Genomic DNA, 16,480 nt, shown 5'->3' on the forward strand with positions numbered 1-16,480 from the left:
CTCGCTGCTCACGGATGAATGCCCTTTCTATCGCTTCATTGTGCTTGAAACACTCAAACAACTTTCTCGACCAGAGAAAAAAAGGGGGTATCTCTCCAGGCTCCGGCGCCGGGTCTTTCTCACAGACTTTGTTTTGGATGTGGTCCCTGTTTAATTAATGTATACTCACTTCTCCGGCAGGCCATGGCCCCAGGCCGATGTGTGGTCGTCAACGCTGAAACCGCAGGCTCCAGATGGACGTGCCGATTACAGCCCGAAGAAACACGCAAAGAGCCAGCGAGTCGTTTTTCTCTAACATCCTTTATTTGCCCCATAGAATAGTTATGTGTGTGTATATTATCTGTATACGCTCCACGGAGAAAGAGAGACCGTTCGAGGTCCCACGCTCGTCAGTGCTAACATTCGCGTGCGCTGGACGCCTCCCATCGTTGAGTATTGGTGTGACCAGGCACCACAACAGGAGGACCGAAGGAGGAGGAGGAGGGAGGGGGCGGAGGAACTATAACTACTCCAGCGAACTGTGGCTCACCAACTTCCCCGTCACTAGCCGAGTTCTGGAGCTGGAAGAACGGCGATATACACCGCGACGTGGCGGCGCGTTGGAAGATAATTATGGATTGTGGACTTCAGGCCCAACAGTAGGGCTTGATCCGTGTAAAGATTCAGTGCCGAGATCTTCAAGCCTGAGGTAGACCGTTATACGCCTCAGGGATAGTCTTGCAAACGCTTATCGAAACGTATATTTACGCTGCAGGGTTTGTACCTCGAGTGCTGAGGGAACCCAGGGTGGCGTCCTTAGTTTAATTTGATGTATTCGTTGCCCTACAAAGCAACGAGAGGTTAGAATTTGTTCCGGGCATCTCGCATTGTCTAAAAGTCACCGCTGAATGGAATCTCGAATGAGACGAGAACTGCGACACGAATTTAAATGCTATAGTTACGCGACATCACGTTTTCGTTCGGTTCGTGCCGCCAAATATTAAGTGCTTCTGTTCAAATGCTTCGTTGAGGGGGTGTCCACTATTATTTGCTTTCCATAGGAAACGTTGCCCCCGCAATGGTACGGGCGATTCGTATACAGAAACTGGCACGGCAGTTGAGGAGCAGTTGTACACTACGCTGACTAAAAATGCAATTTCTTGCCCATTGCGATCACCCAGTTCGGGACATAAGTGTAAGCGAATGAGGCGTAATGCAGTCATAGGTACTTCGGGCCCGCGATAACGTTTAATTGCCCTAACATATGGTTCCAGGCAACGAATAATCTACCGCAAAATGCCTTACAGGTGCTGTAAATGCTCGCGTTTAATTGAATATGATTTCGAGAAAAAATGTAAATGATATTAACTTGCTATTTATAGATCATTTTCTAACTGTCTAAATGTTTGCTGTATTCGCTAACTATTAGAAACGTTTCTGGACAGTGGAAAAATAAGGAGAGGTGGGGTGAAGGCAGGTTATGAGATGCGTTTAGTTTGCAATTTTCATGCAGCGCATCGAAAGGGGGATTTGTCAGCGCTAGGCTTAACAAGCATGAAACTGCACTTTCCTCGCGCCAAGCTGAGCAGTACGCGTCACCAGACCAGCTCAAAGCCGACTGACAGGTACGAGGCAGTTGCCGTGAACGGCACCCAACGGCTACTTCGATAGTGCGGCGCCTTATAAGCCGGCTTGCACAACAGCCATAAGCTTCTTCAACAGCTCGGTTAAAAATAAACCACCGCGCGTTTCAAGGAGCAATTTCCGCAGACCTCGGTACTGGCGATAAATAATCCGCACCACGTCGGATGTCGCCGCCTCGACGACATAAAGTGGAAAAACATGCCCTGCCCTCGGGGCTCAGTTTCTTTTTTACCCAGTTACGGAGAAACAAATGTAGCGGCCTCAAGGGTGAACGAATGATAAAATTTCTGCGCTAAACACGGAACGCCGTGTTACGTGAGTCGCTAGCGGCCAACTCCTCGGGGCTTCATTCGCAGTTTTTACTGCCAAAGTAACATCACCTTGTCGGCTTACAAATAAAAGAACATAAGTCATTGCTGTTCAGCTGTATGCGCATGGACGCGAATTCCTTGATTCTTTGGGAGTGCCTAAAAGCCATGAGGAGTTGTAGCTACGCAGAGCAAGCGAAGTAAAACAAAACGAAACAAAAAAGCGTGAGTCACCGGAAGTAATCTCCGTTGCCGTGGTCTGTTTAATAATAATAATAATAATAATAATAATAATAATAATAATAATAATAATAATAATATACGTCCTGACATAGCTCATAAAACTCGATGCGCAGATTTTTACGCTGAGCGAGGCAGGACCTGTCAAGTTCTTTACAAAGTAAATAAAATAGTTTCAGCGAGTCAACATGACTGCAAAAGACGACAAACATATAAATGCAAAACGAGCGCTCTCTCGAACACCCCGTTCTTGTCGGCCATTCCGTATTCGCCCATACCCAACGGAGTGGCAGCCGATTTCTTTGTATACGAGCTGTTCTCGGCGCGCATGTGCCGTGTTCCCGGAGCATAGACGCTCACATTTCCAATCTCCCGGGACAAATGCGCACAGTCCCCATTGCGTCGAACACGGCTTCCAGCCGTGTGATGTATCCGCCGCATACGCCCCGCGCAGATAAAACCGCCCCTGCTACTTTTCAACCGCCGTATTGCATCGATCGCTCCGACTCGAGATATCTAGAATGGGTGGTTTTCACATACGCGCGGACGCCGGAAAATGAATGGTCTTTTACCCGTCTTCCTTTTACTCGCGTGACCAGGCAAAATGCAACCCCGTTTCATTCGCTGCCCCTTCTAGGACGTCCTAGAAGCCTCTCCTTTAGAAATTCGCACGGGGAACCAGCGTTCTCAATTGACTGCGCACTGCCAGTACATATCGGCTCGGAATAATGCCTTCGAACAAAAATAAGAAAGCCGCGCTGTGCAGGCTAAGCAGGTCTTGGTTCTACGCTGTTGAGTGTCTACTGTAACCAGTGGCATAAAGCTCAGGTGTTTTTTAACACGAAAGTGTTTTATTTTGGAATTCACGAAGATTTACGTCATATCCGTCACGGAAGTGACGCCAGTACAACGAAGCAAGCCGCCTGTAAAGGGTGCACCTCTGCACATAGTGTCTTCTTGCGGGGAAGCAACCTTTAGAACCAAAGAGTACGTTATACATAGGGTTGTTCGTTCTCGGGTTCGTGTTTTATGCCGGGATACACCAAGATTTCACTAAAGTCATATCCGTCACGGAAATGACCCCTGTACACGTTTGCCGAAGCGACCCGCCAGCAGGACGTCGCTCGCCAAACAAACCCACAAGACAGCCGCCGACCCGCAAATCATGCTCAGCTGCAGATTTCGTTGCACATTTCACTTTCGTGTTTTACCGCTTACTATGACAAAGGAATCAACCACAGTTTTTTTCTTTTTCCGAACACCCAAATATTGACACTTTTTCTGATAGAACTCAAGCGCTGCGCCAGTTAATCTCATACTCTTGCACAAGTGCAGCGCAAATCAGCATGACGAAGGACACCGAAAACGCGCAGTCGATAGCTAAACGGTCGATGAATAACTACCATGTCCTCGTGAGTGCTAAACCTGTTTTCAAAATCCACGCGCCGTTTCGGCTTCCGGAGATAGCGCAGGTTGTTTGAGCTTGTGTTGATCGATAGAGCGCTCATTAACGGGGCTTTTGTCGCAATGTCCCCTGCAGAATACCCACAAATGGAGGAATAATTTTTGTCCCAAGTTATTTTTCGGGAATAGCCGCATGTGGACAGTACAGTTATGCGCTGAGTTTTTTGAGGGACCCCAGCTTTAAATGCCAATTTCGATTATTCATTTTAACCAAGCTTTTTAGTTGCTTTACTTCCATAAAGGTGATATGAGCATGCGCTCTTGTTAAGTTGTGAACAGGTCCGTCCCGTATGCTAGCACTCAAGATCGTCCCATTTGTTCAGTTGTTAGACAATTTTTTAGCAGATGTGAAAACAAGGCACATCATGCAGAGTTACGTTGCATTCCGACTCTTTCATAGCGCATGGCTGGTCTCTCTTCCCGCGCCCAGCACCCTGAACGTCATTAATGGTTTATGGCGTCAGGGAGCGCTGACGCCATTAAGTGCGGGTGCGTTGTAGCCTTTCAGAAGTAGGTTAATTCATGTTCCGCCGCACCATATCGTAGATAAGCTGCAGTGCATGAAACCTTCAGGCCTTCTTCTTCTTATTCTTCAAAAGCTGTTATATGGTGTTCGCATTCAAGGGGCCAGATTCAAAGAGCATCTTGCTAAGATTTCAGTAAAGGCCATTCTTGCAGTTAACTCACTCCAAGATGTATCAAAACGTTCTTGTGAGTGCGACTCCAGGTTTTCATATGTAGTAAAGCCCGCTGGCTTAAAATTTCTTCACAGATTCCGTAAAATCCTCCTTGCCATTGCCATTTTTCGGAGCAGCACTTCATGGTGCACGTTTTATATAAGAACCGCTGCCGAGTCGTTCAACGTACCATATGTAGACAAAAATGCGTTCGTGCGTATTTTGTAGCGAAACGAACAGATATAAAAACCCCGAACGAGACCTGTCCACATTTGGTTTCGTCCGTAACTCTTCCATACGCCCTCGCATTTGCTATTCACGAAGACAACAGATTGAAAACAACATTCTCGAGGATGATAAAGGTAAGCATTACTTGAGCTTGACTGTTCTTTTTTTAGCTTTAGGTTAAACCATTACTACTCTACATTCATCCCATGCATATAATTATTCAACTTAATAATTGATTCTTTGCTAAAATAGTCTGTGTCCATGTTATAAAGAACAATTATAAGAATAAGCAGCTAGTCGTGCATCGCATATGTGTACGTGAATTATTCAACTATAGGGCTACAATTGACCTAGAGCGCCGGAATTAGAGATACCAAGGAACAACGAGCAATCTGAAAGTGGAATCCGTGGTTGGAAAAAAAAACAGAGAGAGAGATCACGTGGCTCAAGGAAAGCGGTGCAAGGTAGCGCCGATGCTCCCAACATGTGGGCCGAGCTGGGGTCTGTCACAGCGCAAAGCATGTCCCTATTACTACGCGGTTACTACGCGCGCATGGAGTTCTTTCCCGCCTATAAGCGGGGCCTATCACATGCATCGTGCGCGGAAAGTGTGACGAGCGTGGGCCCCGACGGTGGAGCACTGACCTAAGGCACACCGACTGCCCCGAGAACCGCGGCGACCGCTCGGGCTCTAAGCCAAGCCAAGCCAAGCCAAGGGCCGTTATGTAAGCCAAGGGCCGCGCGTATCACGGACAGCAGCCGCCACCTTCCCGCACGGTCTTGCGGTGGGCTGCAATGCAACGCTGTTTTCCCCAAGAGCTCTAACGCAGCCCGCATAGCTCCGATACTTGGGAACGTGTTGGAAACAACAGCGTTCTATGGTCACGTTCCCCTGACAGTCCTTTCGAAACGCTATCCGGTCTTCCATCCCCGGTTAGGAAACGTTCACATGGGACGGGAAATACGGAGGGAGGGGCCGGAATCTAACTTTTATGGAGCCTTCTAACAAGACACTTTGCCGTCGAAGATCGTCGGTAGATTTGTGCTCCTGACTCTTGCATAAACTCTAGTCTTTAATCGCCATTCTACGCTTAAATAACAGCATTTTATGCTTGAAGGTACTGGTATACGTGATGTATGGGCTTGTGAAGCGACGTAAAGTAATGCACAGGGTGAAAATATTAAAAACCTAGCTACGCCTGAAAGCGTGTTTGTACGGAAATATTTTACGCAGTTTCAGACTTTAATTTTCAGCTTCCTTAGAGAGGGCAAGGCTGGATTTCGTTCATAACAACATGGTTGAGCGGACTATTTACGCCTCCCTACAACCCTTCCAAGAATAAATGCTAGGCCTGCTCCCACTCTGTCTGCATTATTCTGTGCTGCCATCTCTGGCAGAACTTCTTTCCCTCTGTTCCCTTCGAGAGCGTGTACACCGCGCTCCACTACGTGCCTCGTCAACAAGTGTGCTCGCTGAACGTGCCCCCAGAACCAAGCGCGCCCCCTCAGGTCTGGGCTTGGCAGCGCACTGCAGGGAGGCATGCGCGGCGTGGTTGGTCGCCGCGGTCTCGGGTGCACGACACTCAATACTGGACTCGGGTGTGACGGACGACTCTGGGAAGACTACGGGAAGAGATTGCCTATGTACACACGACACATTGGGGAATGGTGGCCCCCGATTTTTTTGGCACGTGCTCGTCGTGAGGCCGCCGCAGGTGGCAGCGTCTTCTGACGCGGGACCCTGCGACCGCCATGCGTCGCCTCATCGGTTTTTCGTTGTGCTCGTTCCGCTCGATCCCGCCGACGGCTGGTCTCGGCTCTTTGGCACCTCGGTTGGCCTCGTGTGGCGGCGGGGCGACTCTTGTTGAGCGGGAGCGCGGTTACTTTGAAGGGTCGCCGCAGCCCTCTCGAGGGCCGCGACTGGCCTCAGGGACCTGCCTCGCGGAGGAGACGGTTCTCTCCCCTCCACGAGAAGGTCCGCCAAGCCTCTGGGCAGTCAAGTTTTCCGGCGTTGTCGCTCCCTTTAGTTGATGTCCGGCACGCGCCTGTGACGTGCTCCTCCTCGCAGCGCCCGCAGCGGCGATCCCAGCAGACTCGGGAAGCCAGCCATCTTGGACCGCAGCTGGCTGCGTAGCGAACTACGGCGCCGGTCGGGCGAATCTGGTTGGAGCAGCGGAGCTCGATCTTGAAGCACGATCTTGGGTGACGAGGCGCTGACCAGCAGGTCCGAGGAACCTGGAGCGACGCGGCAGAAGGCGGCCTCTAGGACGGCGCCTTCGGGCTCTTCTTTCTCGGGGATGGGCAGCAGCAGCGACGGCCGCCTCACGTGCAGGTCGCGGAACTTCTCGAAGCGTGACGGTGGCCGCGGCTTTGGGGGTGGGGGCCGCACGGTCAGCGGCAGCACGCCGGGGCTGACCCGATGCTGGCCGCCACGTCGGCTGCGCACTTCGCTGGGCGGTGGGGCCAGCACTACGGTGGACAGGGCTGCCGGGGATAGCGAGCAGCCCTTTGTTGCCGTCGCCAGCGGCCTGACCGTGGGAGGAGGCTGCAGCTTGGGGGGTAAGCAGCGATCCGTCTTAGCTGGCGACGGGGTGCTGCGGCCTTTCGGTGAACCGCTGGGAGAGCTGGTACTCTTGGGAGGCGTCTTGGGAGGCGTCTTGGGAGCAGGCGGTGGATCTGGCGTCGTCGACCGCTTTGCTGGCGTCGCACATGAAGGCCCGGAGTTCTTGGGACTGTTGGTGCTCCTGGGGCTTCGTGCCGGTGGCGGCGGAGGCGGACAGATAGCTTTCGGGGGCGGCGGAGACGGTGGTGAACGAGGTGGCTGGTGTACGACGGCTCGCGTCAGTCCACTGCGGCGCCCACGGACGACAACGTCGGCTGGGGAATCTTCACGCTCCAAACTCGTGGAGCTGCATGATGTCGGACTTATGGTCTCGGGAGTGGCCGGCAGGGACGTGGAGGGTTCCGGCGAAGGCGTGTTGCCCGCGCTGTCTGTGCCGCCAGCCCGGTGTCGGTGGAAGCGGCACGCTTCGGCGCTGTGCCGGTAGTGGCTGGTCGGCAGCGGCTCCAGCGGCCTGTGCAAGTCCTGCGGCCTGAGGAAGGGCCCAGCCCTCGCGCCCCCGAGCGCCTCGCAGGGCGCCAGCAGTGCGCGCGTTCCCGGCGTCACGGGCGTGGCGTGTCCGTGCGACGAGTGCTTGAGGCGCACGATTTTGGTGCGGCAGATGACGCAGCGCAGCGGTAGCACCCGTTGTGACACGGCAACCTGGATGGTCTTGACGAAGCACTTGCGGCACACCACCCGGTGGCCGCACGGGAAGGTCTGCATGCTCGCCTTGGCGCTCACGCACACCACGCACTGCAAACGCAACACAAACGGCACTCAGTGTCAGCGCTTTCTACCAAGGCTAAATGCTTTCTATGGCTACCTTCACACCATTTTCTACCTGAGGTGACAGAAAAGGTGGGGGGGGGGGGGGGGGGGGGGGCTTCAATAACCCGCCTACTTTAGTCCCTCTTTTATATTTCAGGCCTGGTCAAACGGTGGCAGAAACAAAAGCACAACCGAACCCTCAAAAAACGCATCGCGAACATTACCCCGCAGGCTGTGCAGTATGCACACACGCTCACAGTACAAAATTGGCACTCATTCTGCGACCAATCAAAGGGCACCCTCAGCACGAAGCGGACCTGGCACATCCTTCGCAAGCTTATCGGAGACAAGCCTACACGCACCACCACCCCCCACCAAATTAATCGCCTCATCATAAACAGCGATCTACCCCCCCGAGAACTTCTCCACTCTCTCCGTGACCACCTCTTTGGGCACCCGACAACCTACTTCATGCCCACTACTGTCCTATATTCAGGTCCCACTAACGCCGCATTGGGCAACCCCTTCACCACCGTGGAACTACGCCAGGTCCTCAGCAAGCTTACTAGAAATACAACTCCTGGCCGCGATCGCATCACCAACAAGCTCCTTCGAAATCTCGACGAGGAGGCCCAAGAATCTATACTCGATCTCTTTAACCACCACTGGCAAGCGGGCACGCTCCCTCCTCAATGGCGCCAAACTGACATTACTCTAATTCCTAAACCCAATAGGCCGATTGCACCCACTAACCTACGTCCCATATCCCTCACGTCATGTCTCGGAAAGCTGCTGAAACATATGGTACACGCAAGGCTCACTGCCCATCTCGAAAATAATGACCTTTTTCCTCACACCATGTTTGGCTTCCGTAACCACCTTTCCACACAAGACGTTTTTCTTCAGCTAAAAGAACAGGTCATAGAGAACCTCAGCAAAATCCATCCCAGCGCAATCCTAGCTTTAGATGCATGGAGGAAAGAACCTTTTCTTTCCTCCATGTTTAGATGTATGTGGTGCCTCTGACAACGTCACCCATGAAGCCATCCTCAATGGGCTGAACACCACACGTTGTGGTCAACGCACCTTCGACTATGTACGGGCATTTTTAGCTGACCGAACTGCCACAATCCGACTCGGATCATTGATCTCCCCAACGTTCTCCACACCCCCCAAGGGAACCCCACAAGGTTCTGTTATCTCCCCCTTATTGTTTAATATCGCCCTTTTAGATCTGCCTAAGCAGCTTTCCGAAATCACTAACCTTCTCTCTACGCGGATGATCTTACCTTCTAGATCACCAAAGGATCATCCGGCACCCAACAATCCGCTTTACAACAAGGGGTGGACACCGTCCTCAACTACCTAGCACCACGCGGTCTCACCTGTCACCATTCAAAATCAGCCCTTCTCGTCCTTCGTGCACGTACCCGTGGAAGACCCCCGAACCGGCACCGGACCCCCAGGTCATGATTCACCAAAAACCCGTCCCACAAGTGAAGACATTACGAATCCTGGGAGTAAGCTTCCACTCAGAAGCATCTAGAAGAGCACTACTACCCCAACTACACTCCACTATATCGCAACTCGCCCACCTCATCCGTCGTATATGCATGCACAAACACGGTCTTAAAGAACAAGACACATGTCAACTTGTGCAAGCATTACTGCTCAGAAGGCTTACATATGGCACTCCCTGTGTCCAGCTCCGACCCCAAGAACACTCCAAATTGGATGCTCTCATCCTTCGAGCCTACAAGATAGCCCTGAGACTACCGGCTTTCACTTCCACCAGCAAGCTCCTTCAACTTGGCCTACATAATTCGCTCTCCGAACTTATAGAAGCCCAAAGAACCAGCCGACTCTCTCGCCTTACGCTCACCCCCACAGGTCGCACAGTCCTCCAGAATTTAGGCCGTCCTACACCAAAACCCCATGAAGCACTACAGCCGATACCACCTCATATACGGGCCACCATCAAAGTCACCCCAATTCCACGACATATGCATCCCGAGTACAACAAAGGACGTCGCAACGCTCGGGTTCGCTACCTACATAAGAAGTACTCATCGGACAACGACACCCGCTACACCGACATCGCTCACTCACCTTCCCACTCAACCCTAGCGGTCACCGACACCAACGGCACCTTATACACTGCGGCCACTTACCACCACCCACCCCCATCGGCAGCGGAAGCTACGGCAATAGCCCTAGCAATGCAAACAGCAACTTGCGACTACCTCACGATTATTACGGACTCGCAGCAAGCCTGTCGAAGATACCTCCTTGGAAGAATTCCTCTACCTGCCCTCAAGCTTCTACAAGGCCTAGTATCACCTCCTAACGTAACCATCGTCTGGACCCCAGGTCACGCCTCCCTCCCCGGTTACGAAGCAGCCCACTCTGCGGCCCGCGAACTCCACTACCGGGCACTCCCGACGAGGCCGGGCGACTTGGACACCCTGACTGACACGCTACACCCACTACCAGCCACCTACTCAGATATCTTAGCGCACTATCGCCACACCCGCTGAGAATACCTTCCCCCTCATCCTGCACTCACAAACGAAGAATCCCGCATCTGGCGACATCTCCAAACAAATACATTCTACAAACGCACCATCCTCTCCCATATCTCCCCCAGCCGTTTCACCTATAACTGCCCCGACTGCCACACCCCAGACACAACCCCCCACCTCGTATTCTTCTGCCCACACCACCCCGCCCCACTCCCCTCACCTACTTCCGAGCAGTGGGAATGCGCGCTGACCAGCTCGGACCTGCAGGAACAGCAAAACCTGATCCAGCGGGCCACCCGAGCAGCGACAGCACGCCGCTACCTGGACTAAGGCGGCCGCCCATCTGCTCTAAATATGTAAAATAAACGTTTATTCCTCCTCCTCCTCCTTGTATATATTTTTTGTCGTTTCCCTATATTTTCCTTTTGGTTTACCATCACCCGAACAGCCTTGATTTTGTTACGTGTCTTCATCCCAAGAAATGTTTACAGGCTGTACCGGACCCTCTTCTTTCTATACATTTCGGAAACAACTTGCGGCAGTCGTACAGTTCAGAGAACGACTTCGGCGGTCAGCTGGGACCGCGTACACCGGCCGCCATTTCGTCATTTGCTTTGAATATTTCCCAGATATTCCCCTCAGCAACTCGTAAAACTAAGTCTCTATTTCGTTACCGTGGGAAGGGCACAGTTTCCAGATCTAAAACTCACCGAACGGGCTCGAATCCAGGAAATTGGACTTGTTTTTTGTTCGCATGACTTTTGTTATACAAAAAAAAATGTTCCCCGAGTCTAAAATCACAACGGGAATACCGTAAAAACCTAACAAGAATTCCTGTCGTACGACAAAAAAACTTTGTTGTGACAACACAAGTCCTGTTGTTACGACAAAGCCATCTGTTGTTACGACACACATTTCTGTCGTAACGACAAACATTCCTGTAGTCACAAAAGAACTGCCATTTACGCTACTCTTCACAGTATGCAATAACATTCAAACCTTGTGCAACTACTGATGGAACATCAGTATGACGACAAGACAGGAATTTGGCACAACTGAACATCAAAATCAGGACAGGAGTACGACACACGACAGAATACCAAAATCCCGACACAACAAGAATACGACAAGACGACAGTACGACACGCGAAAATACGCCAAACTACATAAATTTTTTTTTTGTCGTCTTTTTCGACTAGGCTGCAATTATCGTAAAAGACGGGCGGTGGGATATATTTTCGGTCTTTTTAAGCGCAGGACGTAGGCTGGCACATCGTTTTATTAACGTTCAGCATCGCGCAGGAAATGCCGATTCTCCCAGATGGGAGGTGAGAGGCGAATTCAGGTTGTCATGCACCCAACACTTCGGGTAAGATGGCATTCTACTTGAAACTAAGAAGCGGCTTGTGCAGATGGAAGGGCCGATATCAGTTCATTGCTTTGGCTGCTGTATCTGCGCTAATATTTGGGCGGTTGTGTGATATGTGGCTATTTTCACTCCTTTCGTTCTATAGCCAATAACAAGGCCGTGTTGCGAAAACTTGCGGGTGCTGCAAGCACTTCATACACGTACGCACTCGTTGAGTAATTATTACAAAAAGACGTTCTTCTATCGGTTGTTTCCCTGTAATTTAATGTCCTGAAAATTCGGAACGTAAAGAAGGCGGAACAGTCCCGTCTACGCAACTTGGGTGATTGGTTTGTTGTGCACAAAGCATAAAAAGCGATATATCCGACCAATTAGCCAGGAACTCACTTCAACTGGCACTGACGGATGCTTGCTAAGTTCTATCACGGAGTTCTAGCTTTTAGGACCATTCTGGTAGCGAGGGGTACCGCGGTTGAGGCCAGCAGTGCACTTAATTGTTTTTTTTTTTTTGTGTGTGCACAATGTGAGAGATTTAACAACGGTCCTCTGGAGTGTGTTAGACCTACTTTTAATGTTGTTCTACACCTACCAATCTCAGGCCCTGAGCGATGATTCACTTGCTAGGGTCACATTAACCCTAATGTTATAGCAACCCGGTGCACAGTCGTTATTGCGGTTAGCGCAGGCGTTGCGTATCAGTTGCCAAATTCTTAGTTGTACGGAGGGCTCTTTCCTCGTAAAATGCTTTCCCCGAATTTTAAGTCCCCAATTTTTGCTGAAATCACTATGACAGTTAGTTGCCCACGTGACAGTAGCACGGAAACCCGCAGATAAACTTCACCGCAGGACTTGCAACGGATACACCGCTTCCTTTGCCGCATACATCGATAAGCGGCGCCACTGTGTGCCCTAGCTAAACGCTCTGGAGGTTTCATCTCCGCAGTCATTGTTAGAAAGTGCGTTCGACTCATTGTATCCGGCTGGTAGTGTTTTTCTTTTTTTTTTTTTTTTTTTGTCGACACAACGCCCAGTAGACGCACAAGTTCACTTGTTGTTCGCTCAGGAAAGTCTAGGGCGTTCTGCCTTAAGAATGCGCGTGAAATCCTCACCTCTTCTTCTTGACTGGTGGCCAGCTCCGGCTCATGTTCCTCCAGCTTGGTCAGCAGCTTGTCCTGCGTGAACACAAAGAACATCCCTATAGTTGCGGCTTACGATTGACACGCCGCTTTCGACAAGGTCACACAAAAGCACGCAATCGTGCAATTGTGCCTCCTTTAAAAGTCATCCCTGGTGAACGACGAACTACGAGCATTAGCGAATTTCTGGCTATTTTTAGTCAAAACTTGCATATACGTGTGATTCTATTAGCCCGGATAGGCGCCCGCGCTCCCCAATAAATTTTGATGTCTTATTAGGAGTGCTTTTAGCAGTGCTAACGCATCTTCACACATTTCTGCCTGCAAGCGCGAGTGTGGGGACACTTTTAGCAGAAATATCAAAAGGTTAAACGCTCTTTATATACGGGAGATCGAATCCTTGGATAACGGGTTCGCCATAATACGTTATTTAGCCACTCAGCTATAACTATTCTGCTAAGGAGAAGGTAAAGTTGCGGTGATTTACGCGCGAGTTATATGGAATCACAGTAGGCGGGAAATTGATTATTCCTCGTAGTTTCTGGAGTTAGCGTTAAATTGAGCGAGCACCCGCAAAAGCACAGGCCGAGCGATATGCGCCTTCATGAAAAAAAGATATATACCCACACGGGCATTGATTATGAATGTATGGGTTGCCGGGCAGATCTTTAGAAGTCAACAAAGCTGACCCCAGGCCCTTGCCAACGTACCAACTCGGGCAACTAATCGGGCCACTGTAGGTAAGGCGGAAACGCAGACAGAAACGCGATAAGCAAAAACAGCACCAAAATCAGTGCCCGTCCATTTTGTGTAGAAGGATGACCAGTGAAGCCGGGCGCAATGCAAGGAGTGCACGAAACAAAACATGATTGTTTGTAATTTGCGATTTAGCACAATTCTTAGCCAATTGGCGGAATGACACTTGGAGGTGCTCGAGCTTTTCTGGCGGACAAGCATGGTGCTGTCCGTTTCCCTCCCGCGTCGTTGGCATCTTACTGCCTGTGTAACAATCCAACCCAAACCACTAGACCACGGAGGACAGCATTCAGGCCGTATTGAGCCATGCAGCCCCCCGCCCCCTTTTAATAGGGGGAGACGCACGTGGGGCGAGCAGTGCACATGACTCGGGAAAGATGCGACGGCGGCGGAGAAGAGAGTTAACTGGGGCTGTAACACACTCCTCTGAGCTCAACGTGTTGTGTAATAGCTAAGCTAGGTGATATCGGACATTTTCTTATGGACTGCCGAGAGCCTGCGATGGAGAGGTTAGCGTTGTTGAAAGAACTTCGAAAGAGAGCCGCTCCGCATGCCTCTTTGAATGACATAATTTTTCCTATAGGCCATTAGATCACCAGGAGAGACATTTTGCGCCTAATCCTCGGGTTTTTAAGGAACACACGCCTCAGTGACTCCTGGTGATTTCCCGCGCGTAGCGGCAAAAAGGTGTTTATCGGGGGAGCAATTGCCGGCATATCACGCAAGACTAGATCCCTTCGTCAATAAACATCATCACCACCACCACCACACTCCCTTGGTAGATGTCCATGCTTCACTGCGCACACAAACCATGGGAAAGACAGCTTACAAAGACCAAGCCTTTACCGATGTCCTTAAAGTCGGCTTCACCTGTACACACAAATGTATTGCTGGAAGATAATTTTTCAAGGGCAATATGACATGTCAAAATATGAAGGCCCTAAATGTGAAGGCCGTTTTTTTATTTTTATGAATTTTTCCATACGCTGAACACAAGTCCCCGAGTTTTCGTTCCACACGGGCGCAAGAACTGTCTGGATTAGACATAAACAGCTTCGCTGCAAAAATAAATTTGCAATTGATCTCAAGAATCTCGTTTACCGGCGGACCGCGGGGCCATTCTTGTCGTTGCGCTCAGGGCGCGGGCGCCAGCCCGCGCTCGCCCGTAACCGGCCCTGAATTTAATCTCGCTACGATTGGTTTTTGTTGGATTGGAAAATGTTGTAAATATTTAATTAAGTCAGACAGCGTGCGGTAGGGTGGTCCTCTTGGCATTCATTTTAACGCTCGACGGCTGTCTCAGGAAAAACGTCAACTGCTTTCGTTATTATAATTCTCGCGAAACGCGCGCATGCTTTCCAGCAAAAAAGAGGGAATAGTTAATTGACAGGTCTGTAAATATAAAATACACGCTAGGCTGTCTCAAAAAATTGCCTCTTCAGAGTGACAGTCCTGGTTATTTAAGCAAACTTTGAACAGTTGGGGTAGATAATAATGGACAAGGGGGAAAGAGTGGCGACTCATAGCCTTTTTCTCGCACTGCCCATACGACGTCACAGAGAAGAGTCTGTGATTAGCGCCCGTTGCAGGGTCGCTGAGGACCTCAAGACCTCGGGACCCAACAACGGCGTTTGGCCAATGTTCCCGGTGGTTGTGACGGAGAGAAGAAGAAATAGGCGAAAAGGATGACGGTGATAACGAAAGGACACGTTCCGTAGTCACTACATCTAAGCAGTGCGTAGGTGCCCTGGCCGAAATTTTCCCCTCAATAAGCCATTAAATGCGTTCGCAGTAACTAAACTATATTCGGCAAGTCGTTAGTGCTGATCCAAAGTACGAGAGAGAAAGCAGGCGCGCAGTTGGTACGGGTGCGTAGTTGGTAAAGCGCATTCGGCAAGTACTCCGAAAACCAGTTCGTCCTTCCGGCGTAAACCTATGGGGAATAAGCTTGGCGTCTTAGTAAACACCTTGGCCGAGAACTTACGCCATCCCAAAGAGCCACGAAAAGGAGGGTGGTTGGTGTCCGCTTAGGTATAATAAACCAGCGTCATGTCGACATCGTCATCATCATCATCATCACCACCATCCTGTATCCGCTTAGTGCAGAGCAAAGGCCTCTCCCATAGATCACCAATTATCCCGGTCCTGTGCTAACTGCGACAAATTTATCCGCGCAAACTTCTTGATCTCATCTGCCCATCTAACCATCTGCCGCCTTCTGCCACGCTTGCCTTCTCTAGGGATCCCCTCTGTTACCCTTAATGACCAACGGTTATCCTGCCTTCGCATTACATGCCCTGCCCACGCCCATTTATTCTTCTTAATGTCTAATGATATGTCCTTAACACGCGGTTGTCCCCTGACCAACTCCGCTCTCTTCTTGTCCCTTAACGTCACGTAATGTAACGTTAATGTTAACGTTAACAGCGTCATGTATAAGGGGCCAAACTCGAGCAGATGACATTCCAGGGTATCTGGATTTTCCATGGAGTTAGATTTCGCCTCTCTATCTTCTTGGTGAATGATGAAGACAAAATAATGAGGTTCTTGAAGAAGCTCGAGCCGAGAGGATGATCTCGACTCGTTACGATGACCGACGTCCGAAGCTTGATGCAGGTGAGGGATGAGGATTGCTTTTCTTGCTGGATATGACGTTTATTTACACTATTTACATTACTCCAAGTATTTACATCAGTACAGAATGGCGGTTACGTTGTCACTCTGCCCGCAGCATCCTGTTCGGCCATGATCTATCTGAACTAGATCCCTCTCGACCGGCCGACCGAA

At 50.5% G+C, this 16,480-nt stretch overlaps 1 protein-coding gene across 1 annotated transcript in view; it reads right to left on the reverse strand.

The window, feature by feature from the left end:
* Nucleotides 1-281: 281 nt before the first annotated feature.
* LOC144168584 (uncharacterized) overlaps nucleotides 282-16,480 on the reverse strand; it is a 52,752-nt gene continuing 36,553 nt past the window's right edge. Inside the window, exons 3-4 of the mRNA XM_077697538.1 lie at nucleotides 12,911-12,973; nucleotides 282-7,895 (exon numbers count right to left, since the gene is read on the reverse strand). Of these exons, the coding sequence (XP_077553664.1) occupies nucleotides 6,564-7,895; nucleotides 12,911-12,973 (1,395 nt within the window). The 3' untranslated portion in view covers nucleotides 282-6,563. The remainder of the gene's footprint in view (nucleotides 7,896-12,910; nucleotides 12,974-16,480) is intronic.

Source organism: Haemaphysalis longicornis, unplaced genomic scaffold (genome assembly GCF_048455015.1).
Source record: "Haemaphysalis longicornis isolate Haplotype H1 unplaced genomic scaffold, Haemaphysalis longicornis Haplotype H1 scaffold_2, whole genome shotgun sequence".
Lineage (NCBI taxonomy): Eukaryota > Metazoa > Arthropoda > Arachnida > Ixodida > Ixodidae > Haemaphysalis > Haemaphysalis longicornis.